This window comes from Tamandua tetradactyla, chromosome 19, assembly GCF_023851605.1.
Source record: "Tamandua tetradactyla isolate mTamTet1 chromosome 19, mTamTet1.pri, whole genome shotgun sequence".
Classification (NCBI taxonomy): domain Eukaryota; kingdom Metazoa; phylum Chordata; class Mammalia; order Pilosa; family Myrmecophagidae; genus Tamandua; species Tamandua tetradactyla.
In genome coordinates this window covers 65,565,985-65,593,012 of record NC_135345.1, presented here as the reverse complement: position 1 = coordinate 65,593,012, position 27,028 = coordinate 65,565,985, and the positions used below count along the sequence as shown (strand labels likewise).

Sequence of the window (27,028 nt, the reverse complement as noted above, 5' to 3'; positions counted from 1 at the left end):
ACCAGTTTCCTGCCCTTTTAAGTTACATTTTCTAGATTCAGCACTCCTATAATTAATTACTGCAACCTGTTAACTGTTTTCTGGAGCTCGGAGAAAGGTGTTGCTAGTTGTTCGTAGATATGTCTGAAGATGGAACCCTGGATCATCTCACAGTCCCTTCCTTGTAGATTGGAATACTTTGGGCTAAAAGCAACTTTAACAACAGATTAAGGTTTGTCTTAAATATATGTTTGCAGAATTGTGCTTTAGTGGTAAGAGAGTCTTATTAGTCCAAAATTCATGTGAAAGAACATATCTAAATATGATACTATGTTTCTACATAACATTAACACATCTATGTAAGACAGGTTATTGTTATTAAAATTAGCATCTCTACATAAGGTATTGCTGTTACTCATGTAAGATGTGAATAATAAAGGAATTTTGCCTTTATTGTTTGTGCCTTGTTGGTCAAGTCACTAAAACTTGGCATCTTCATCTGAGAAATGGGAATCTTATTATCAAAGCTGGAGAGCTCCAATAAAATTTAGATAGGATCTATCCATATTTAATTCTAGCTATCAATCAATCTTTATATTTATCTATCTATATTTAATCTATCTGTGTGCCTATGTATGCTTCTATAGGAACAGGGCTGGCATTAATGAATTGGTTTTTCGTGGAAATGATGATGATGACTCAGGACTCTGCTCAAGAATGTCTTCATTTTCTAATTCCACCAAGAGAAGGTGAATGGTCTGCCGTAATGCTCGTATAATCTCTTCATCATTGCTCTGATAACGTATTGGAATTGTTTCTCTTGTGTTTCTCTGATAGTAGAGTGTGAGCTGCTTGAAGTAGTGGGCTGTATTTTAATTAATTGTCATAGGCACTCAGAAGGACACTCACACAAAATAATCATTCAAACAACGTTTGTTTGAATATTTGACTTGGATCTGGAAAAGTACATTTGAGATTGGCAAAATATTATCAGGTGGGATATATAGTTTAAGTTTCTTTTTCAGGCCAGATTAGGCCTTGACCCAGCTACTGTTAGAAATGTGTGTTTTAGAACAGAATTTCATAGTACTTTGAGCAGATTACTTAATAAAAATTAATATGCATCCAAAGGAATAGTATTAAGCAGCAATTTTCTGCATTAGAATAAGCCTCTAAATTAGAGTAATTTGTAAAGTCTAGGCACAGGCGTCCTCCAAAAAATAACATGTAACATTTGTATGTATTTAGACTGATTTCTAAAATTAAAAATATATGTCATGCACATTTCAAATCTATGTTGTGCCATCTACCTTGACACATCCTTAAACTGGTAGCAATTAAATGAATTACCAGCTCAAATTTTAACTGATGAAATTATAGAAAAAATTTGCCAATTTCTAGGATACACGCTAAATAAATTTGATATAAATAGTGATATAATTTGAACTGTAGTTGAAGGAAATAAAAATTGCTTTATTTTTTCTACTTCACTTGGAGCTGAGATCCACAGGACAAAGGTTTTGTGAAAGGATTAGAATGACAAATGATATCGAAAGTTAAATCAAATATGAGAACTAATATTCTGGCAGTTATTCTTCTTCTTATGAAATTAAAGCCATGGCAATATTTCATCAAATAAAGTAAAACTAAAAGTTCACCCTCTGTTCCAATTCACTACTTCATCAAAGCACAGTTCTGTGAGCTGTAGGTGACATTTTATTAACTAAAGGTAAGCCCTATTTCTGTGCAATGGTAGATGCTGCTTCTTTCATCATATTAAAACACTAAAAAATGCACTCTGTATTTGAAGCATTGATAATGTTAAGCATTTCATAATTTGTCAAGATCGTAAGATTGAGTATCTTAGCTAGCTAAGAAATAGCACTTGGAGGAAAGGAATACTATTATTTTCAATGTTGGGTTAGGATCTGCTTAATTTGGGAGTTGTGTGTGTGTGTGTGTGTGTGTGTGTGTGTGTGTGTGTGTGTGTGTATTTTCCTTTTAACCAGATTAAACTCCTCGCATGTAAATTCTATTAAAATCTAAATCTAAAGTCTGACTGTTTATTTTTCTAGTGGCATTGCCCATCTACTAAAGTTAGAATTCTATTCATGGCCTGGGTCTCACTTAAGTTTATCTATACCTCAAAACTCCTCCAGGTCACTGCAATATATTGTGATATGTTCTAAAGCATTCGCTGTTTATTGTGCTCATGTTTAAATTTCTTCTACATTTTAACTTTCCATTGACTGTAAATTATATGCCATAGGACTGTAAATTTATTGAGTAGGGAATATTTATTTGCTCCTTTTATCCCTTGAAATGTTTCATATGACATTATAAATAACAATTTATATTTTATTTTGAAAAGTTACATTTTTTAAAAGAACTTAATTTGGCTGCAGTACATAAAAAAATCATAACAATATGTTATGTCAAACATATATATATGTTTGTACATATGACCATAACATATGTATCCTAACTATGTGATGATATTGTGAACCATTGATTGTACATCATCTATGGAATGTCATTTGTTAAGAATGTTCATGTTTGTATGCTTCTTTGTTTTGTCAATGAAAATAAAAATTGAATGCAATAGTATTCAAATTGACATAAATTAAATAGACACATCATCCCCATTATAACAGTAGATAAGATTAAATTGTGACTAACTTGCTTCATTTAACTAATATAATATTACAAATCCATTTGTGCTAGCTTTTTAAAAATGTTATTTATGTTTTTGCATGGGCAGGCACTGGGAATTGAACCCAGGTCTCTGGCATGGCAGGCAAAAGCTCTCCCTGCTGAGCCACCATGGCGCACCCTTGTGCCATCTTTTCAAAGTATTATATTAGGTTATCTCCTTGGGGTTAGGCATAAATTCTCCAAAGTATATATTATATAATAGCTCCTGCTGGTAATTGCACAACATATTTGTATAATGGGACATGGCCAGGATTTTTAGCCAGGTATTTTAGTTTCTGCTACCAACTAACTGCCAGTCTTTGGTAAATCACTGAGTCTTTGAGTATCAGTTTCCTCAAAATTTAAACTGTGATGACTGATTTAAAACCTAATGAGCTCAACAAGGATAAGTGAAAAATCCATAATCTTCAGTTATGTCTCCTGTTAATTACTAAATTAACGGTAATTTAGTACTTACTAAATTACTTACTACACAGGAAGGGGTAAAATGTTACTAATATTTTCAACTATACCTTGAGATATTTGTTCATGTCACAAACATTTTCTATTTGTATACCTGTTTAGAATCTGGCTTCATCACCAAAGTTTTAAAAATGTTTTTCTAGAATTTTGAAATTCACTAAGTGCTTCATTACACGGTGTTTTAGCTTTCTAAAACTGATGAAATGTAATATACCAGAAATGGGATGGCTTTTACAATGGGGATTTATTAACTTCCAAGTTTATAGCTCTGAAATTGTGAGAATGTCCAAATCAATGCATCATCAGTTGGCATCTGGAATCCTCGGTTGTATGGCAATGCACATGACTGGCATCTGCTGGTTCTTCTCTCCTGGTTTTCATTGCTTTAGTGTCCAGCTTCTCCATCTCTGGCTTTTCTCTCTGAGATTCTCTGTGTATCTCTTTCTCTCAGCTTCTCTGGCTTTTATAATTGAGCTTCTCTTACAAAGGACTCCAGTAAGAGGATAAAGACCCACCTGGTACATGCCTCAACTGAAATAAATAATGTAAAGGTCTCACCCACACATGAATGGACTGCACCCATCAGAGTGGATTAACTTTAAGTACATGATTTTCTGGGTAGCATTCAGTTTCAAACCATCGCACATGGGCAGCTGGGCATGCTTTGATGGCCACATAAGTGGTTGTGGACTCTGTTCAAAATTTTTAGCTTTTGTGGATGCATCCGTGTTCTCCTCCTAGTAGAAATAATATCTCCTTTATGATGCTCAGAGATTCCTGTTCCATGAAGGATGTGGTAGATATCAGTCACCATGAAGACTGATATCTACCACATAGGTGACCAATCATGCTTAAGTAATAGAACCCCAGTAAAATCTGTGAACCCTAGACTTGGATGAGCTTCCCTGGTAGATAATAAACTGCAAGTATTATCACACATTGATTCGAGGAGTATAGCATGTTCTGATTCCACAGGAGAAGAGAAAGGAAGCTTCATGTTTGGAAACCCTCTAGACTCTGCCCTGTGTGTTTCTCCCTCTCACTGATTTGAACCATGTGTGTATAATAGCTTTCAGTGTGTTCTGTAAGTCTTTGTAGTGAATTATTAAAATGGAATGTAGTCTAATCGGCTCCTTAAACTTGTAGTTGGTGTCAGAAATGATGGGGCCTTTTGGAGAACTGTTTGCCCTCTAAATTTAATAATTGGCTCCAAACATTTTAGTTTGGATACCTCCATATAGGGAGGTACTGGGCATGTCATGAAAAAATAGATGAGACCCTCCTCTCCTCTATGCATTAATGGAGATTTATTGTCTACCAAATTTTATGTTTCTGAGCAGTTAAAAAGAAACTATACACAGATTATCAATGATAGGATAATAAAATATTCTCCACAAGCCATGAAATTTTATATATTCATCTTCTATTTTGTTCTCTGAAACTAGAAGGGATATATTTGAGTTCAATCTGTTGCAAATTGATGCATCAACAACCAGAAAGATTGTGTAAGCAAGATTTCTTTTCATGACTTGAAACATAGCTATTGGATAATTTAGTAACAAAGAGGTATTTTCTTCATAAATCCATATAATAAGATGGAGAAAATTATATTTACCAGAATTTCTTTTTGATAAAGCACACGAATCTGTAAGGAAAGAATGCCTTGAGTCTGTATACACAGGTGTGTTTGTGTTTAATTTGGTGGAAGTAAATAAGAATATATGAAACAAACAATTTGAGGGTTGGGCAGAAACAATTTTCTTGGTTTTGTTCATGGTGAACATATGAATTTTGACTGTGAAATTATTCTTACTCAGTTATATAGTTATGCTCTATTTTTTGTAACTAACATATATGATGGTAAATAGGAAAATAATATCAGTATAATGTGGAATTCACCTTGTTCAACACAATTTTTCTGAGCATATCATTTATCACCATCAAATAACAGTAGTTGAATACAAAATATATAACAGTTGAACACAAGAAGACATACTAATACAACACTGTTTCACAAAATCTACATTTTTACTGGTTCTCTTTGGCTATGTGATCTGACTTGCAAATATTGTCTATTCTTCCTTATATCTTAAAAATGTCATTCTTGTCTTGATAATTCAGCAGTTTCCAATCTTACTACCTTTTCTTCAGGCTTTCTTTCATCCTGTTCTTTATTTTTAAGAAAGTACAAGTCTTTTATTTTCTGTGGTATTTATTTATTGAGCATATTTTTAACAGCATTGGTTTTTTCATGATGTTTTTGTATTTTCTAGTGATTTTTAAATAATCTATCCCTAACTCTTTATTTTCATACTTCTTACTTTTATAGAGTATGATTTTGCAGAAAAGGTGATTTAAGAATGCACATATCACATTTTAGAGGAACTATTTATATCTATAAAAATACTAATTTCTAAAAATTAAAATTAATAATACCATCTTTGCTGAGTGCTTAATGGTTTTCTGGTAATTTCTATACATCAATTCATTAATTATCACTACATTCCTAATAATTTAGATGTGTGTTGCCAATTGCAGTGATCTGAAACTGTATGAACCACAGAAAAGCATGTTCTTACATCTAATCCATTTCTGTGGGTGCAAAGCCATTGTAGGTAGGATCTTGTGATGAGGCTACTTCAGTTAAGGTGTGAGCCACTTTATTTAGAATGGGCCTTAATCCTATTAGGAGAGCCCTCTATGAATGGAATTAATACAGAGAGAGGGAGCACGCCAGAGGAGCTGAAATCAAAGGAACCTGGAAGGGAAGAAAGAGACAGGCAAATGTTTCTTTGTACCTTGCCATGTGGCAGAGTAGCCAAGCTTCTCTGTATTTGGGAAGAAAACATTACCTTAGTGATGCTTTAATTTGGACATCCTCGTAACCCCAAACTCTAAGCTAATAAATTACCACTGTTTAACCCGTTTTGTGGTATCTGCTTTAAACTGCCTAGAAAATGAAAACATTACTCTTGTTTGCTTAGCAGATTTGGAAACTAAAATGTTGTGAGGTAACCAGCCCAAGATAAATAACACAATTAGTAAATTATAAACCAAAGAGTCAAACCCAGTCAGTCAATATCCACTGTCTTTATAGTTGACTAATAATAAAGCACTGACTATATTGGGAAAAATTATTAAAGTAAGTAATACTGTATTTATATAAAACCATACTGTATAAATATCAAGTATCAATTCTACTTTAATAAGGAGAACATATATTTATCAAAATCTTACAAATCACCCATTATTCTATGTCAGGCAATCTTCTAAGCAATGCTTATATAGTGGTAATCAAAATGATCATGGATATCAGTAACTGTTCTCAAGGAAGATGCATAATAGTAAGGAGAGATATATACTAAATATGTTAATAGGTAAATATCTTATTATTTCATATAGGAAGATGGGGAAAAGTAGCTGAGACATACTGCTGTGATCTGCTCCACCATATAGTATGAGGGAAACCCTTGTTGGGTAAGCATCAGTCAAAAACTCAGGTTCAGATATAGAGAATGGGAGAATTAAGTTTAACAAAGCTTAGGGTTTTCTAAGAAATGAGACAGAGGAAGAGTAGGGCAAAGGAGTTGAGTATATGTTAGATTGTGATTATAGCTATTGATCCTAGAATTTGACCTAGAAAAATGTAAATTTGAAGAAATGGGTGGGCTTATAGCATTGAAAAATTATAGGATAAATATTGGAAAATCCTCATAGAACCAAAAAATATTTGAGATGTAAAAACTAGACTAAGTAACCTAGAAGAATTGATGGTGGTGAGCACAAAGCAGGATATCTGAAATTTGCATTTTAGAGTGGTGCATTAGTTGCTGAGCATAAAACTCTGGAAAAGATTAAGAGGGTAGAGAGAGAGAGTCTGTAGATTTATGTAGATAAAGAAACAAAAATACAGGGTATTAGAATATATATTATGGTCACCAATAGTGAATAAGTAGAGTAGTGTTGGGGAGGATATTTAGAGCTATTGGCATTAGTGATTTAGTGGAAATACCAGTCAATCAGAGACGATAAGAAAAAGAAATAATGTTTGATAGTGAAGTCTGGTGTTATGTTTTCCAGGAGAAAAAATGGAGAAAGAATGTTTTAAAAGCAGCATTTAATAACAAGGAGAACATCTAACACACAGGCCTATTGTTGGATGTGTTTTGTATGGAGAATGAATACCAGTTGCAGAATGTTTAGAGCTATTTCACAGTAAAGCAAGATGAAGGAGAGATTTATTTTTCCAATGGAGCTTAATGATTTAGATGTTTCTGCTGGAGACTCTCTGTGAATTCCTTTAAAACAATGGGACAGTCTGAGAAGACCAAGAGAGGTGGTCTAATTAGTCAGGGCTAATTAGTGGTCATGCAGAGCAGAACTGGGAGAATGTCATGGTGTTGACGCATGCTCTGAAAGGTTTGGCCAGGTGATGGTGTCGAAAGTAGGATTATGGTTCAATCCCAGTATTCACTTAGACAATTTCTGAGGGATAATTTGAGGGATAAATTGATGGCAAATTTTAAACACTTTGAATCAAGAAATACTTTGGTGCACTCTGTACACTTTTCTTCCTGCCCCATATTAGTCGTGTTTTGTGACTTGCATTGTGTTAGGATAATGGCTTAAGAGAAGTGGCTTTATGACGCTTCCCTTCATTCTCATTTTATTTTATAATTCTGGGTATTGGTTTATGCAGCTTTTACATCTTTCCATTTTTAGAACCACATCTTTGCTTCCCAACAGAAGTCTTGCTCTGTAATTCTGATTAAACAGTGCCACAGCACTCTGTCTTTCTTATTTGAGCTCTGTTATAGCAAACACTAGCAGATGCATTTTATTTTCAGGATCAGTAAAAAGTCTACACATTAGCTGAAGCTGGGTTGAGTTTTAATAACTTTTGGGGAGATGAGAGGGGAAAATGAGTCTCTTATTTTTCAGATTCATAAACACTATCACACATCCAATGTTAAACCATTAAACATCTTACTGGCATCCTCAGTTCCAGTTTTGTTTGATAACTTAATTATGTAGGTGGAATTTTAAAAATGGAAAATAAATGGTTTAGAGGAAATAAAATGGTTCATTTAGTTCTAGTGAATACTGTACTGAGTGATTTATTTCTAACACATAAAACAGCTAATTCAACAATATTAAATCTGAAGCCATAAATTTAGCAGATGAGAGAGCTTTAAGTAATACTTAATGTTTATTTCATATCAAAGCAAACCAAAGAATTCATGTACCTGTCCTTCAGGTTTTTAAGCTTTCACTCTTTGAAAACAGTGTAGCAGTATTTACTAATAAAACAAGTTACTTGAAATGATAATGCAATGTGCACAGGACATTCTGTCATGCTCTCACATATCCTATTTAACATTCCATTCCCTTGTTGACACTATTTCTTCTGATCGGTGCAATTCCTGTTCCTTAATTTTATTTTGTACAGGTGAGAATTTCCACTGAAGCAGAGCTCTTGCCTGACAGGAAAGGAGAAAGAAATGCACAGTGTTTGGATTTCAGAAAAAGGAGTATGGATGGCAGTTATTGAGAAAAGATTTGACTTAAGAGTAGTAGGAAATTTTACTAATGGCAATGTTTAAAAATGTTTAAATACTGTTACCAATATCTGGGATTATTCAATATTTCTGCATTATTCCTAAATATCTCAAGTTGTTTAGAATTTTTTAAATCCAAATACTTCCCATTTTATGTTATATGTTGTCCAGTAGAAATATGATATGATATAATATGATATGATATTAATATAAGTATATTAAGTACTTCCTATTTTATATATTATTCAATATTTTGTTTTTGTAAATGCATGAAATTATTATAATTTTATACAATCAAATTAGATAGATATTCTATTTGATACAAAATGATCCACTTATCTGTCAGTTTTTTGGTTCAATATTGTCTAATTTACCTTATCTTTTTATTCTCCAATAGATTTCTTTCCCTCAAAGACAATGCTATGGATGTTATCTAATAACAGACAGAAAGTGTCAGTTGATTGTAACCTTTTTCAATCTAACTAATGATGTCTTTATTTAATTATCTTTTTTCAAGGCACTTCATTTGGAAGCAATTTGGTCAATACATTCTGCTTTGCTCTTTAAAAAGCTGCTAACAGTCTGTCATTTCTTTGTTGGTCATATTTATTGTTTGTTTTTTTTAATCTGTCTTTTATCCCTTCCTTTTGTTTTCAGCTGTTCAGCAATAATTTCCATACTTATGATTTGTATTGTATTTATCCATATTGGTAGTCACTTCATTTCTTTAATCTGAATCTTCATATCTTTTGCTGGTTTTGGAAAAATCTCAGTGATCATCTGTTCCAATATAGTTTTTGCATTTTTTTTTAAGATTTTTGCTCTAACATATCCATTTCACCGATATTAGACTTTTTCATTGTATATTGCATTTCTCTTACACCCTTTTCTAGATCATGCATATGTCTATTTTTGCTTATTTTGGATATTTTCTTCTAACTTTCACTTCACCATTTTTCTCTTCCACTGAAATTATCTCCTTTAAAGCACATCTACCAATATTTGCTGCACTTATTATACTTTGAAGTTCCAGAATTTCTATCTGATTCTTTCTATGGTTTTTGGGTTTCTAGCTAAAATTTCCTTATCATTTATTTTCTGGCTATATTAATAATAGTTATTTTTAAATCTTTGTCTAAACACACCATTATCTGGATTCTATGTACATCTTTTTAATTCCATGTTGTTTTTTCCTTGGTTTTTAATCATGACTCATCTTCTTGCATGCCAGATTACTTTTTATTGAGATCTAGATATTATCTATGAAAAGTTTGAGAAGTCATTAGAAATTCTGGATAAAGTCATGTTTTTTCTAGTTATCCTCAATGGGAGGGAAAGGTTGGAGAACATATTCTGCCATTACAGTAAGTAGAAACTTTTGGTTATGCTAAACATACAGGGATCTAATCCATCATTATAATGAGCCAAGGAAATCATAAACAGCAATCTAAATAAATTGCTTAGAAAGCAGAATGGAAAGATAAAGGGATTAAAATTATGAAAGACAGATGACAAAAAATGAAGGCTTAAAATATTATACATCATATCATATTAGGCAACTAAGAGGCTAAGAAGCTGAGAAGGTTTTCCACAATTTAGAAACCGAAAGGAATAAAACAGACTTCATGTGTAACCCAAAGGAAGAAACCATGGTAAATGCCAAAATTTCATTTGGTGCCTCAAAATAAAGGTTAATCAGAAATATGCTACTTATTACAGAGAATAACGACCAAGTTTGAGACACCTCAATTACTGTTTCAATTAAAATAATCTATAATCTCCAATACCTAGTGTAACTGGCTGCTAGAAGCAAAAGGTCCTACAGTAATAGGGCACAAAAACTCAAGTCGATTTAGTATTCAGAATTCAGAAAATAAACTGAGAGGTTTTGTTTCAGAAGAGCATTAAGACTTCCAGACATTACACAGCTGTCCCAACATTACTGCATCCAATGCAAAATTAGGTATTGCTTAGCAAACAGTTACAATTTTTCCAGCTTTTATACAAATGTCTTTTGGTTATCCTAAACTTTGAGAGACTTTTCATTGTTTTATCTTTTCTCATTTTTCTTTCCTTATTTTCCTCTTTCCTTATTAATATAAATGGGCAGAGAACCCTGACTTTTGCTTCATAAAATGTAGTGAGAACTTTTTGCAGGATTATCTGGGCTTTAAACATTGTGTGATATGCTGCTTTTAAATTTGTTTTCTTTAAAAACTGGTAATTGAGTACATTAATTTTACTTTCCATTTCATAAATTACATTTTATATATGTAATTTGAGGGTTATTTATTATTAGTGTGAATATATTGGGAAGTTATAAAAATAGCAATATAATAGCCAAACAAATACAATTAGTTGATTATGGAAAGTCGCAGCACTAATTATACTATTGTATCATACATCAACTTTATTATCTGCTATCTTGATTTATTATTTTTAGGGAAACAACGTATTTTCTACAAAGTTACATTTACTTCAGAGTATGGATTTGCTATATATATTAAAAGATGTAATATATCTTTAAAATTGCCAATGCATTTTTCGTCTGACTCACTCTACTTTCTTTCGAAGAGTAAAATATTACCTTTTAAGGCTTTCCTCATTTTTTTCTCTTTTCTTACATTTTCCCTTCCTCAGTTCTGTTTTCTTTCTCTAAATTTCAATGTGTCTTAAAGATTTTACTTTCCAAAGAACTGTGTTTGTCATTCTGGGCTACTGCTTGTTTTTCTCTTTAATTTATAAAAAATTCAAGGATGAGAAGAATGCTAAACAGATGAGGACATCACATAAGTGGGTACATGGAAGATACTAATATGTATTATATGACAATGAAACACACCTCTATTCTTACAAAAGCAATGTGACACAGATAAATGATCATGCATTTAGTAAATTTCCATTGTTTCCATATAATGAGGCTCCATAGATTAATTGATATAGGGAAAGATATAAATCTTTTAAAACCTACATGATTTGTTTTCTAAGGCAGGATTATTTTCTTTATTGGGGAAGATGTGGTTTATAGAGCAATGACGTATAGAATACGCAATTCCCATATATCACCCCAACTTGCCTTGGTATGGGCTGTTTGTTATATGTGATGATACATTCTTATAGCAATGTTACAAATTATTCAGCTACCATAAGATAATAACTAAATAACAATAAATAAATATAAACAAGAAATGTAGCCAGAACTTACAATTCCCCTTATATTTTGTTCATTCATCAGTCTTGAGGAATTTGGGACAATGACCTTGTGGCTGCTTCAAGCTGAGGAAGGATATCTATATTATGGGACAGAAGAATGGAATTATTTCTAAGACAGTAGTTTTCAAACACATTTTACCATGTCTTACATCAAAAAAGACACTTTATATCACAACTCCGTACCTGCAAGTTTATAGACATAAATATTCATATACATGTATATATATGTATATAAAAGGTAAAACAGGGGCTTCATGAAAAAGTACTAATCTTACTATGGGCTATGCACTTTGCTATTTCCTAGTCTATCTTATTTTCTCAATGATTATGACTCACTAATGGAATATGACCCATAGTTTGAAAAACCCAGTTCTAAAGATTCCCTGGAACTTACTCCTCATGCTGAGAATTTTCTTATTCTGTCACTATTGGTTAAGAGCACGGTTCTGTGCTGTATGTCAGAAAAACCAAGAGGGAATTGATTTTTGTCTATACAGTGGTAATATTTCCAGAGACATAAGTCTGAAATTCACCTAATTGTATTCAAATAATCTTTACACTAATACTTCTTGACTACATTTTTAAGCATACTATAAGCTATTGGGTGAAAAGGGGGGGAAATTCAAGTACTTGAAAATAAACATTTAGCATTATCTCAGTTGTTTCCAGAATGGCAGCTGCAAATATTTTTTTGTGGGGCAGAAGGACAGTACTTTTTGCCTGAAGGAAGAGAAGCTGGTTCCTTGTCTGTTGGTTCCATAAGGCATTAAAGGTACACTCTCCATTTTCTTCTACATAGGCAGGCTCTGTGGTAAAATAATTACTTTTTCTTCACTTTCTAGATGCTTTTATGTTTTATAATCTATTTGCAGTCAAAGGCTTGGAAATAGGTGTTTTTATTTAGCTGTGCATGCAATTGACCAGAAAGAAGGGGAGCTCCTGCCTGCCACAGCAGAAATGCATAGAGGTAAATGCGGTATGTTTGTGGCACTCAGACTCAGAAAACCTGGGTTTTCAGGCTCAATCCCCATGAATTATGCTTCCCTTGGGCAAAAAGTGTCTAACTTTTCTATTTTCAAGTTTTTAATGTGACTTTATTGAGATATAGTCACAGACCATATAATGCTGTGCTTCTTGGACATGTAATTTTATCTCTCTCATAAAAGTTGTGACTTTTCAGCGATTATTTCTTCCATTATTCTTTCTGCTCTGTTTACCTACTCTTATTCTTCTGGGACATCCATAATACTTATATTTGTGTGCCTCATGTTGTCATTCAATTCCCTAAGGCTCTCACATTTTTCCATTCCTTTTGAATCTGCTCTTTTGTGTGTAGGATATCAGATGTCCTGTCCTCTAGTTCACTAATTCTTTCTACTGCCTCTTCAAATATGCTATTGTATGTTTCATTGTGCTTTTCATCTCTTCTCCTGTGCCTTTCATTACCACAAGTTCTGGCATTTGTTGTTGCAAGCTTTCAAGTTCTTCTGTATGGCCACCCAGTGTCTTCTTTATACCCTTCATTTTTTTTGCTACGTTTTCCTTCAACTTGTTGAATTGATTTAGAAGATATGTTTGAACATCTTTGTTTATTTGTTTCTAACTCCTGTATCTCAGGTGAAATGTCAGTTTGATCTCTGACAGTTTGATCTTTGACTGGGCCATATCTTCTTGCTTCCTTTTTCACTCGTGATTTTTTGCTGGTGTCTAGAATTCTGATTTCCGTGATTAGTTTATTATGGACTTCATTTTCTCTCTTTTGCTTGGGTTTTCTTGTTGGTTAGCTTTATTCTCTATTTGTTCTTTGACATTCAGCTCAACTTATTCTAGCCCTCTAACATAGCTTCTGTTTAACTGATCAGAATTTTTCAGCTTTCATTTTTCTGGTTCTTGGCTTAGCTATATGAAAGTTTTTTTGAGATTACCCATTTTGTGTGTGCACATTGTTTCACCCCCACGAAAATTCTCTCTTTTCCCTCTTCATCCTCATGGAATGTTGATCTGCTTTTTCTTTTGTTCCACTTGCTTTTTTTTTTTTTTTTGCCTTTATATATTTTTAACACTCTTTTCATTACCTCTAGCAACATTTACCAGAAGGTCTGGCTTTAGGAGGAGGGTCTCCCAAATTAGGATCAACTCCAACAGATTCTCCCAGACAAGACAGGCCTAGGACCCATGAATACTGTGTGAAAAAAAGGAAGACTTATTCCTGGGGTTAAGACAGTAGGGTGGCAGTCGTTCCTGTAAAACCTTTTAATTCTTTGCTTTTCCTGTTATGTCCAGCAAGTGGCACTTGTCAGACTGCTGCTGCCCATAGGCAGTGATACTGTGCTTTTCATTCTCAGCAGACCCTGTCCCTGCCAGGGGCATGATTGAGACAGAAGTTGAGGCAGAAGGTAGGCTTAAACTGTTTCTGTTTTCCAGCTCCTGAGTTCTGAAGTTCTGAATTCTCTAAATAACAGTCGCCACCTGTGCTGAACATTGACCACTAACTTTCCTTTTTTTTCTTTTTTTGTGAAGGGAGCTGCTCTTCAGCCCCCTTTGCAGGCTGGGAACATTAGATGACTCTAAAACAGCACCCGCTATCTCTCCTTCTGGGAACATACTTGAGACAGCCTGGCCTCTGCTGTTTGTACATTGAAACTGCTGCTGACATCTCATCCCCAGGAGTCTAAATTCTCTGAATGCTTGTGATCATTTGCTCTGGACCCTGCCACCCTCTTTTCTTGTGGAAGATCTGCCCTTTAGGGAACTATCTCCTTCACCTAATTTGTTTCTTTGTCTCTCAGTCACTTCTTAATTCCACTCTTGTCCGGGGGCAGTGCTAAAAGCTGTGAATTCCTGCTGCTCTCTTTAATGTGCTACCTAAATGTAAAAAAGAAAAAAAAATCATTTTTAGAGTAGATTCCCAGCACCCCAGTTTTGCCAATCAAAGACCAGAATTGGCACCTGGATCTATGCTCCCTTTTTCTTGGGGCATACCTTTTTCCGGGATTCTGAGCTCTGCCAACCTCAAAGGTCTCTGTTTTTTTTTTTTTTTTTTTTTTTTTTTTTTTGTATGTTGTCCCTGATGTTCTATCTGTGCCCAGAGCTTGGTTTCAGCAGTCAAAGTTTGTTAATCAAATTCATGATAGAAGCTCATTGAGCTCTCTCTCTGTTACTCCTCACAGAAAGGATTTCTGTATTCCACCACTTGGAGACTGTGAGAAAGCTTGCTGTACCGATGGGAGACGGACACCATCCTCCACAGCATGGAAGAATTTACTGACAGTTCTGTGCTGTGATCTCAGCCCTTCCATCCATTCCAGGCCTGTGTACATTGTACCTATGGTCACAGAAGCCCCCCAAAGAGTTGTTCCAGATAGTTCCCGGCGGTTCACTAGCTGCCGTAGTAACTCCACAGCTTCCTATGCTGCGAATTTAGCCCACCTCTCCCCAACATCACTTTTTTTTGATACTTTGATTTTGCTATTGAAGTGTCAGGCTTTCAAAAGTATTAATGCACATGACATATACAAGATGAGATGAAATCAGAATTTACGAGTGTCAATTAAGTCCTAAAGAAATGAAGTAAGTGAAGAATAAGACTACCAGCATGTATTGTCTGTCTTTTCTCTTCAGTGATTTCTTTACCGCTTTTTTTTCTTGAAACTAGTCTTTACAAAACAGCGTAGTATTTTTGAAAGATTAGTAAATTGAGGATAATGAATCTTGGATGATAGAAAAGACTTAACCATTAAATCATTGATTGAATTTAGGTAAATAATTTCATCATACTTGTTTTTTCTTTTTTCACTGCCAAAATATATGTCTAAATGTGGGTAAGTTTTAAGACTTATCTCGAACATATGCATGAGTATTTTATAATAATAAAAAACTACTGTATACATTTATTATGCCAGCCAGTTTCCTCATTTTAATCTACATAATTAAGGATGTTTTCAAGTATCTTATTTTAATGATATGAAATGAGATGCCTTCTGGTGAAGTGGCAAGACCCTTTAATGTTTTTCCATCTATTTTTCCACTAAATGCAGGACTCTATGCTACACTATCCCTTAAATATAACACTTCACATATATCTGTGACAGAAAACCAATTATTAGCTACTTTTTATTTTAATAAAATTATTACCTTGCACGAAAACATTTTTTTTTCCAGTTGATCCTAAGGCTGTTCTTTTCAATAATTCTTGTCTTTATTATACTTAACAATTGGTGTCCCTCTTAATCTATTCTTTCGATAAAATATATACTTGTTTTGGAGGCATCTCATGAAAATCATTTCAAGAGCAATCACCATACTTACAATTTTAAATGGATGCTGTTTTGCATGTTATCTTCCCTTTAAACTGTTAAATCTAGAAGTATAAGCAAAACTCAGGTGTAACTTCATTAAATTTCAGTACAAGGACATTATTGTCATCTCCTCTGGAAAATGGATTTTCTTAATTTACCTTGTACTTGTTGTTTCTTATTACATTCTTGGTTTATTTTATTTTCTTTCCTTAGAAGATTATCCTGAAATAGGGTATTTGAAAATGCCCCTGATACTAAGCAGACTCACAATCAATGCTAATAAACATACTTTTTTCAGAGAAGACCTGATCCCATCCTAGTTTTCATAGAATCATCAATCAACTATCTATATACCTACCTGTCTTTTGCCCACGTCTCGTGATTTCAAATTATACATGAATTCCACAGAAGTGCATACTGAAGCACTATGAAGAAGAGGAAGTTTGGTTATATCTAGAGCTTTGACATGAGGGAGTGTTTTAAATTAATCTGTAATTTCAGATAGCCATCGTTTCTCCCTTATTTATAAATTCTGAAAGGTCTCATGGTATTTGGATTATCTCACTTTTCCACATTTCTTAAAGATGACCATCAGGAAATTTTCAATTACGCTTATAATTATTTTGGATCTTTTTAGAAGGTTATTTTACATTAAATTAAGTTCATAAAGTTAAGAGACTGATTAAAAAAAAATCCTCCCTCCAATAGGATTTTAATGGCCTCGTAACTATGTTTATTTTAGCATTTACATTATTAAGGCAGAAAGAACACAGAGATTGAGAAGCACTGTTTTTTCTTTACTACTTACTATCAAAACTTCATTAACTATTGGTGATATTATTCTTTTGTTCATTTTCATGCCACATAAAGATGTTGTTGACAACCACTATTTTTATGAACAGTCAGAATCTTTTTCTAAAATCTAGTGTAAATCAAATATGGTTGTTGTTTATTACCTCCTTGCTGGAAGCAGATTAGCCTTGATTGCCATATTTGGGTCTAGTAGCAGGCAGGTTGGAGGGGACAGTCCAGGCAAATTCACTTTTATATTCTACAGCCAGTTCTGGAATCTTGACAGGCTGAACTGGAATATAGAAACTTGTAAAAATATTGTTTAACTTTCTCTCACTAAATCCCTTAACAGAGCCAGCCCAACATTGTATATTTCTCAGGACCACGGTCAGTGTCTATTAATACTTCATCACATCTCACCACACTGACCACAAATGTCCTAGGGTAGAAGCAACAACAACAAAAAAATCAGTCTTTTCTTCCTCCCCAAAGTCATCAGGTCCACTATGCAGAATCCATCATGTTGCCATTTCTTTAATTTAATCCTTAAGTCTGCTCAATATTTTTCCTTCCTGATCTGTCTGGTAGTGTGAAAAGAGGGGGTAGATAGGAAAATGGGGAAAGTTTAACTTAGAGATTTAAGTGAGAGAGAGTGGTTCAATTAAGTTCAAATTTAGATTGTTGACCAATATCTTATGGGAGAAATACTACTACTAATAAAAATAATGACAATAAACATGGTTTTAAATTGAAAGAAAGCACGGGCAGGTGGCTGGCATATATAATTGAATGAATATGGCTTATAACATATTTTAAATGGTTCAGTATATCATTTTTACTATAGCTTTTTCTCCATATCATTCAAAATTTAAAAAAAGTCATTTTGAAGAAATAGAAACAAATTGATCTTTTAAACATTTTTTTTCTTTTTTAGGTGCATGGTTTGGAATCAAACCCAGGTCTCCCACATAGAAGGCAAGCATTCCACCACTGAAACACCCTTGCACCTTAAAGTTTTTTATTGTGTAGTATAACATATATACAAAGCAAAGAAAGGAAAACTCAATATTTTTAAAGCACTCTTCAACAGGTAGTTGCAGAACAACTCCCGAAGTTGTCCATCATCTCAGATGCTGCCATTCCATCATCTCAGATTTTTCCATCTAGCTGGTCCAGAACATTGGAGGCTAGAAGGATTTTTATTTCATTCACCACAATTGATTCTTTTTTTCTTTTTTTTGTGAAAAATAATAAATACACATATATCCAAAAAAGCAATAAATTTCAAAGCATATTGCAACAATTTTCAGAACAGATTTCAGAGTTTGGTATGGCTTACAATTCCACAATTCTAGGTTTTTACTTCTAGCTGCTCTAAGGTACTGGAGACTAAAAGAAATATCAATATAATGATTCAGCAATCATACTCATTTGTTAAACCCTACCTTCTCTGTATAACTCCACCTTTACCTTTGATCTTTCTCTCACTCTTTTGGGGTATGGCTATGGCCATTCTAACTTGTTCATGTTGGGAGGGGCTGTAAATAATATGGGATAGAGGGATGGAACTAGTTGATATTCTGGAGAGGCTGGCCCCTTTGCACTTCAGGGTTTAACTGGTCCAGGGACCCATCTGGAGATTGTAGGTTTCTGGAAAGTTACCCCAGTGCATGGAAACTTTGTAGATTCTTTTATATTGCCCTAATTGGCTAAAACCATTGGCTGGAATGGTTTTGGTTGGGTTTGGGCAAGTTATGGTGGGTAGCAATGTCTAACTGAAGTTTACATAAGAGTGACCTCCTGAGTAGCCTCTCAACTCTATGTGAACTCTCTCAGCCACTGATACCTGATTTCTTACACTTTTTTCCCCTTTTGTTCAAGATGGTGTTGTTGATCCCACAGTGTCAGGGCTAGACCTATCCCTGTGACTCATCCACAACACCACCAGGGAAACTTTCACCCCTTGATGTCATGTCTCCCACATAGGGGAGAGGAAAATGATTTCACCTGCAGAGTTGAGCTTACTGAGAGTGAGGCCACATCTGAGCAACAAATGAGGTCCTCCAGAAGTAGCTCGTAGGTATACCTATAGATAAGTTAAGCTTCTCCACTACATACATAAGCTTCACAAGAGCAAACCTCAAGATCAAGGGCTTGGACTATTGATATGGGTGTTCCTAATGTTTGACACCGTATCAGGGTTTCCCTGGTGGTAAAGTTTACTAGTTTAATAGTTCCACATTTTTTTTCTCCCATCCCTCAAAGAGACTTTGCCAATACTTTTTTATTATCCATTCAATATGCTCTGGATGTATCCAGGCATTACATTAAGCTATACAGGAATAAAAGCCCTCATTCTTATTCCCTGTATTTGGATTGTTTAAATGAGCTATCCAGATAATTTGATTTAGATTTGGTGCTATAGAAAATTTAGGTTCTGGACAAAATAAAACTATCTTCCTTTAGTCTCAAAAAGTAGATGAGGTTCTAAATTATAGACAATGTCTTCCTTACCCCTATGTTCTGAATTAAACCTTAATCCAGACCTGATCAGCTTCATTCGTATCGCTAAATACCAGGTTATACATGTATAAAACAGCCTCTCAAATTTCAGAAATACTAATTACCACTCGGACTAAATGTGATTACAATAAGAACTTGCAATCTAGGCCCCTGTTTTTTTACAAGCGTTTTCTAAATGAGACCATTCAATAGTTACTCTTTTGTTTCTGGCTTATTTTGTCTCACCAAATGTCCCACAGGTTCATTCACAATGTTGCATGCTTCACAACTTTGTTCTTTTTTGTAGCAGCACAATATTAAATCATACGTGTACACCATTGTTTATCAATGTACTTCTCAGTCAGTGCATCTCTTGGCAACCCCATTCATTGGGCATCGCATATAATGTACAAAGCCAACAGTCCGTCAACACTCTCAATTTTAGATATCTTTGTTTCCTAGAGAAAGACAATCAATAAACACACTCCCACCAAATAAAATGTCTAAATCTCCCCTTAACTCTTGTCCTTTCCCCCATTATTTATCCCTGGTATTGCTGTGGTACTGTTGATATTTTCCTGTTAAACATAGTTTGTGGCATATAATAGCAGTTTCCCCCCATACCTTTAACTTATAAACTTTTTGTACAAGATTCATATCTTTGAAGTATTTTGTGTAAGAACTTGTTTATATTTCCAATGTTAATCAGTGGGACACATGGGTCTATACAACCCCTGTCAAACATGTTCACCTTCAATATGGTAATAGTACTTATAGACCCACTAGTGAACTGCCTTCACTCCTATCTATTCCTTTACCTTTGAATTCAACCTCAATAACTAACCATTTACCCATCTCTACCTTCTTTTTGCCTCTAGGATCCCTATATTCTACATTATAAGCTAGAAATTTTTCATGGTCATAAAAGTAGAGTCATACAGTCTCTAACCTTTTGAGTTTGTCTTATTTCACTCATCATTATGTCCTCAAGGCTCATCCATCTTGTCATGTGCTTCAGGTTGTCATTTTGTCTTCCTGTTGCATAATATTCCATTGTATGTACGTACCACATTTTGTTAATATAGGTGTCTGTTGATGCACACTTGTGTTGTTTACATGTTTTGGTGATTATGAATAGTGCTGCTGTGAACATCAGTGTGCAAATGTCTGTTAGTGTCACTACTTTCAGCTCTACTTGGTATATACCAAGTAGTGTTCTTATCGGGTCATAGGGCAACTGGATATTTAGTTTCCTAGGGAACCACCAAATGTCTTCCGTAGTGGCTGAACCATAATACATTCCCACCTGCAGTATAATAAGTGTCCCAGTTTCTACACATCCTCTCCAATATTTGTAGCTTCCTGTTTGTTTAATAACAAAAATCCTTATAGATGTGAGGTGATATCTCATTGTAGTCTTGATCTACATTTTTTTATAGCTAATGAAAATGAGTATCTCTTCATGTGCTTTGTAGGCATCTATATTTGAATTCACAAAAATACCTATTCATATCTTTGGTCCATTTTATAATTGGGTTGTTCTTTTGTTGTTGAGTTGCATGATTTCTTTCTGTATACAGTATATGAAACCTTTTTTTGATGGGTGATTTCCAAATATTTTCTCCCACTGAATTGGCTGCCTTTTCATCTTTTTGACAAAGTCTTTTCAGGCACAAAAGCATTTGATTTTGAGGAGTTGCCATTTATCTATTTTTTCTCTTCTTGCTTATGCTTTGGGTATAAAGGTTAGGAAACTACTTCTTATTACCAGGTCTTTAAAATGTTTCCCCACATTTTGTTCTAGGAACTTTATGTGCTAGTTCTTATATTTAGGTGTTGATCCACTTTGAGGTAATTTCTGTATAGGGTGTAAGGTAAGGGTCCTCTTTCATTCTTTTGCCTATTGATATTCAGTTCTTCCATACCCATTTATTTGTCCCAGTTCACTGGATTTAGGGGACTTGTCAAAGATCAGCTGACTGTAGATTTGGTGGTCTATTTTTGCACTCTTGATCTTATTCCATTAATCAAACATTCTATCTTTGTGTTCCATGCTGTTTTGACCATTGTGGCTTTATAATAAGTTTTAAAATCAGAAAGTGTTAATCCTCCCACTTGGTCTTCCATTTTAAGATGCTTTTAACTATTTAAGGTCTCTTCCCCTTCTAGATAATTTGGTAAATAGCTTTCCCAAGTCTTAAAAGTAGGTTGTTGGAATTTTGATTACTACTGCGCTGAATCTATAGATCAAATTGGGTCGAATTGATGTCTTAACTATATTTAACCTTCCTATCCATGGGTAGGGAATGTTTTCCCACCTATTTAGATCTTCTTTGATTTCTTTTAGCAATATTATATAGTTTTCTGTTTACAAGTCCTTTACATCCCTAGTTAAGTTAATTCCTAGGTAATTTTTTTTTTTTTAGGCACAGGATATAAGGCAGTCATTAATGGCAATATTATATAAAAGACCCAAAATAAATACTTTTAGAAAATTGAAATTTATATGTTTACAGTCATGGACATCAATAATTTTTACTGTGATGCAGGGAAGGAAATGCATATTATTCTTCATAAAAATAGGGACATATGTTTATACCTCATCTTTTAAAGTTTAAGAAACAATATTTAACCTATCTGGAATTCACTATGATATATTCCCTCCAATGTCATACCATGCCATGACATTTCATTTCATTAATTCTATTATTTATTTTTTTAATATAATTCTTAGAATGGCGTGCTAAATCCATTTTTTCAATTTAAATAGGCCACAACCAGCAGTTTGAAAATCATTGCTTTATTATAAATATGTTTATATAACAGCAAAACATTACTTATCAAGATCACAATTAAGTAATGATAAAAGCAATTTCAATTATCAAGGGAAGAACTCTAAGGAATGATTAAATTGTGATAGGAGTAAGACAAATCATGCCCAGCATATTAAGTAATACAATTTATTGGCAGAGACATTGGAGCTACCAAATAGCAGTAGTTGAGCTGTTAGCCAGTTGTCCAAATTCAATGTACTCAGCATTATAAGTAACCTTTTAGACTATTCAAATACTCCAAGAATCCTTACGGAACACATGTTCTTTATTTTTAGAAACTGTCTTTAATCTAGCCTAATCTGCCTTACCTCAAGAAGCACTGAGCACTTCAACAAAATGTTTCAAATATTTTGTTCTTTGGAAGGATTGCAGAAACTAAATCTAAAGGCTTTTTATAGGCAATGAATGTTTTTCTTTCATTATGTCAGAGTGCAAAAAATGTAACACAAGCTCTATATGCCAAGTTTATTTCCTAAATAGACTTAAAAGTTTATCCACATTGAGAAGTTCGGGGAACATGTGTTCTGGAAAAAAAATTAGAGTTTCTAGCTCTTCTTAGTCATCAGTGTGAATTCAGCCTGGATTTATTGACTTAATACTTAAATTCAGTTGTCAGCTTGGCCAGGTGAAGGCACCTAGTTCTGTTGCTGTGGACATGAGCCAATGGTACGTGAACCTCATTTGTTGCTGATTACATTTGCAGTCAGCTAGGAGGCATGCCTGCTGCAATGAATGACGTTTGACTTAATTGGCTGGTGCTTAAATGAGAGAGCACAATATAGCACAGCCTAAGCAGCTCAGCATACCTCATCTCAGCACTCACAGCTCAGCCCAGGTCTTTGGAGATGTAGAAAGAAGTCACCCTGGGGAAAGTTTTTGGAACCCAGAGGCCTGGAGAGAAGGCCACCAGAGACCAGCCTGTGCCTTCCCACGTAAGAAAGAACCTTAGTTGAAAGTTAGCTGCCTTTCCTCTGAAGAACTAGCAAAATAAATCTCCTTTTTTTAAAAGCCAATCTGTCTCTGGTGTGTTGCATTCTGGCAGCTAGCAAACTAGAACAGTCCATAAATACATATATTTCTTAGAATATCAAGTCATGTTTGTTTTTGGCATTTCTACCACAAAATATCATTGAAAATGGCATCTTACAAGAATGTTATTAAAATACTAATACAGTGGGCAGAGTTTGACAGCTTAAATAGACCCAGTATAGTGCTCCATTAATATCTGGCAAATAATGAATGGATATTTATAAGATTTGTGTTTTGCATAGTATCCATAGTTTATTCATAAACTCAATTAAAAGTCTGTTGCATTCATTTGAATTTTATCTTCATTAGCAGCAGATTTTCACTATACGTAATAGGTCTAGCAATTTTTTAGCATTTTAACAATAATATTAGTCTACATTACAGAACAAAAAACGGCTATACAAATAATAGCAATTTTATTAGTAAATACAAAAACAAAACCAAAATTAAAGTGTCTTTAGCTCCATATTTTCTTTAAATACCTTATCAAACTTTTGTGCCTTGCTCATTCCTAAATTCTATGATGATTATATAAAATCTTAAATAGATTTTAACTTATGATTAAAATCTTTGCTTTATAAGTTGTTTGTCCACTAGCAGTTGCTTGTACAAGTTGTCTTTAAGCAGTAAATTTAGACGAAATTGATTCAAATAATGTAATTGTATCACATTTTCATAATTCTCACTGATATTTTAAAATGTAACGCTTGGAAGCAAACATAACAATTATGGAAAATTTTGATGAAAATCTCCTTCAATTAATTTATTACTATGTGTTAATTTTGTATAACAATGAATTTCAAATGTTAATAGTTGATTTTCTATAGAGGCTTTAAAAGGATGGCATGAAATATATTATTAGAGGAAACATTAATACTCTGTAATTGTGAATCAACTTTTCATTATAGAGTGTGTGTGTGTATATATATATATATATATATATATACACTCAAGATATTTTCAGATTTCCTTTATAGATAGTATTATTCAGTACAGTATTTATTCCTAATGGCAGTCTAAGGAAAACATCCTAAACTTAATATTTCTGCTAGGATCAGCAAACTTTTAATACTAGAAGTCAATATTGCATATTAACAAGTATGCTTTGCTTATGATAGAGAAAATGTTCCACTTTTATTGATTGAATATGAAATAAATGTTAAGCAAAATCAAAGCTTCCTTGTCTTAGTTGAATATAAATACACATTTTATTAAAGAATAATATAGTAAAATGCACCAGTCGTGGGTCAGGGAACTGGTACATATTCACAAACTGAAATCACCTGCCTAACTGGTAACTGGTAGAAGAAGCCGAAAATTTCTAACTCTTGAAATGACTCTCATACTTTCTTCCAGTTTCTATACACTATTCTTTGCCAGCCACCTACCAAGGGTAACTACTGTCTCCAATTCTAACACTAAATAATCATTTATTTACTTCCCCAAATCTAATCTTTCTTCTAGTAGAAACTACCAGATTTATAAAATGTTTCACTTGCACTGAAAATTAAATGTGATTATTTTTCATTGAATAGGTCCAAAGTGGTGCCCTTCCCGGGTTGGCCTACAGTTAGAATGTGGTAAGAATCACCTTTCACCGATTTATTTATATAGTTTTAAATCCTGTTTTTATCATCAATAGCTAACATTTATTTGGCAATTACTAATTGCAAGGTATATGATATGTCTTATATACATTTGGTCCTCCCAAAAGATCATGTTCCAATTAAGGAGGAGGACATTTTTCACATGTCCAATGTCAGTGAATATTTTCAACGGAATCTGAACTAATATTTTTCTATCTCCAAAGCTTTAACTGCTACATTCCCACATTCTGCTGCCTTCTAAAATATTCTCAGAGTTACTATGCAGCACTTTCAATTCTTTGCTGTTCCTAGGCAGAATAAGTGGTGTAAGAAGCAGTAGAAACTACTAAATTGGGGGAAGAAATATTCTATCCACTATTAAACATAAAGTTTCTCATAATTTCAAACCTTAATCATTTACCAAGGATACTTTTAAAAGGATCTCATTAAGATCCATTAACTCTTGCATCAAATTGACATTGAATTTGGGCTCTTTGATTTTAATAAAAGCTGCAGGTAGAATGTATATTTTGGGGACATGCTTGGTTAAAGTCCTTAAAGGTACACCCATAAGAATCATCTCTGTTAAGAAATTTCAATTACTAAGGTGTTCAATTTATTGTCGAGCTGCATTTTTTCTGGGGTTTTTATGCATATTCAGGCTGTCTTTTCTCAGATGCATATAAAGAAAAATAATGATTTCCCGTGCTTGTGCTTACTGCTGTCTTAAGCCTACCATTTTTCTCAGAGACTTGTATGACAAAAACATGGGAATCTACAGTGTTCTTAGGAGCTACACTTTCTTGATGGCCTCAGATTTTTCCTTGTTCAGATATTCAAAGCCAAATTCCCACTTAGCTAAAGTTTAAGAGAACGGAGTAATGTCCTTTTATTTATTTATTTATTTTAATTTTTGCAGCCACAGCCTAATAAAGCCAGGAGCGTAAATGCTTTACAACATATGGATGCTGAAATAACATGAAATGAATTAGTCTTAGTGCTTTCTGAACTTGATTTTTATACAAAGAAGACTGAGAATGCCACAGGCAAAAATGTTAAGCATAATTTCAATTTGAAGAACACAAATTGAGATTTGGATTATTTATGTTAGTTCATCTTTTTAGGTGAATGTGACATTTTACTTTTCCCTCAGATTTATGAGCCTGGTTGAGTGTACTAGGTGTTTGAGTAAGGAGTAGTTTACCTGAAAAACATGTTACCCAATTTAGTGAGATCAGCAGGATATGGTGGAAGGAAAATGTTACTTGAATCACTCAGACCAGAATTGTAAACCCCACTCTTCTATTTATTGATCTATAGGGTCTTCTTAAGTAAACTGGAGTAAGTAAAGTACCTAATTATGGCTTTTATTTGTGAGTGTTAAACCACATTATGGTCATAAAGAAATATAATAATAGGCATACGGTAAATGCTCCATCAATCACAGTTACAACTAATAATGTGAAGAAATAAAGGAAATACCAAAACAAAGCAGGGTCTGAATATTTACTTGTATTTACATCAAGACTATAGTTGCCAGAGTAATCCACTGCAAGTAACGCCCCCATGCGATTTGAGTATCTTTAAATTTCTTGCAAAAGAAGTCTCCCGAACCTAAATAAAATAGCAAAAATTGATTTATGGGTTAAAATAAAAAGCATTTATTTAGCTCTTTAATCTATTCTCATTGGTTATGCAGAGCTGGGTTGGACTCGGCTAAACTTTTCTAGGCTTTTTCATGGGACTGCAGTCAGCTGTCAGGTTATTGGGGAACAGCTGATAAGGATGACTACAATTGCAGCAGGTGTCCCCTGCTCTGTGTGGTCCCCTCATCCTTTTCAGGCTAGTCTGGGTTTGTCCGCACGGTGGAGGCAGTTACAAATTGGTAAAGAAAATTTATTTTCTCTAGCTACCTTGCTAGATATAATTTTATAAGAATCTAAAAGAACAAGTTTGAATTTCTAATTCTTAGAATCACTGATCATCTCCACTGGAAAGCCAAAACATAGGTAAAACTGGCCCTTCTCTTCCCATCACTGGCTCTAACTGATACATGAACT

General features: G+C 33.9%; 1 protein-coding gene across 2 annotated transcripts in view; it reads left to right on the top strand.

Moving 5' to 3' along the window:
* Positions 1-27,028, top strand: part of TECRL (trans-2,3-enoyl-CoA reductase like) — a 150,941-nt gene that overhangs the window by 64,422 nt on the left and 59,491 nt on the right. For both annotated transcript variants that reach the window (XM_077136991.1, XM_077136990.1), the window contains exon 3: positions 24,918-24,962. In XM_077136991.1, coding sequence (XP_076993106.1) covers positions 24,918-24,962 — 45 coding nt within the window. The remainder of the gene's footprint in view (positions 1-24,917; positions 24,963-27,028) is intronic.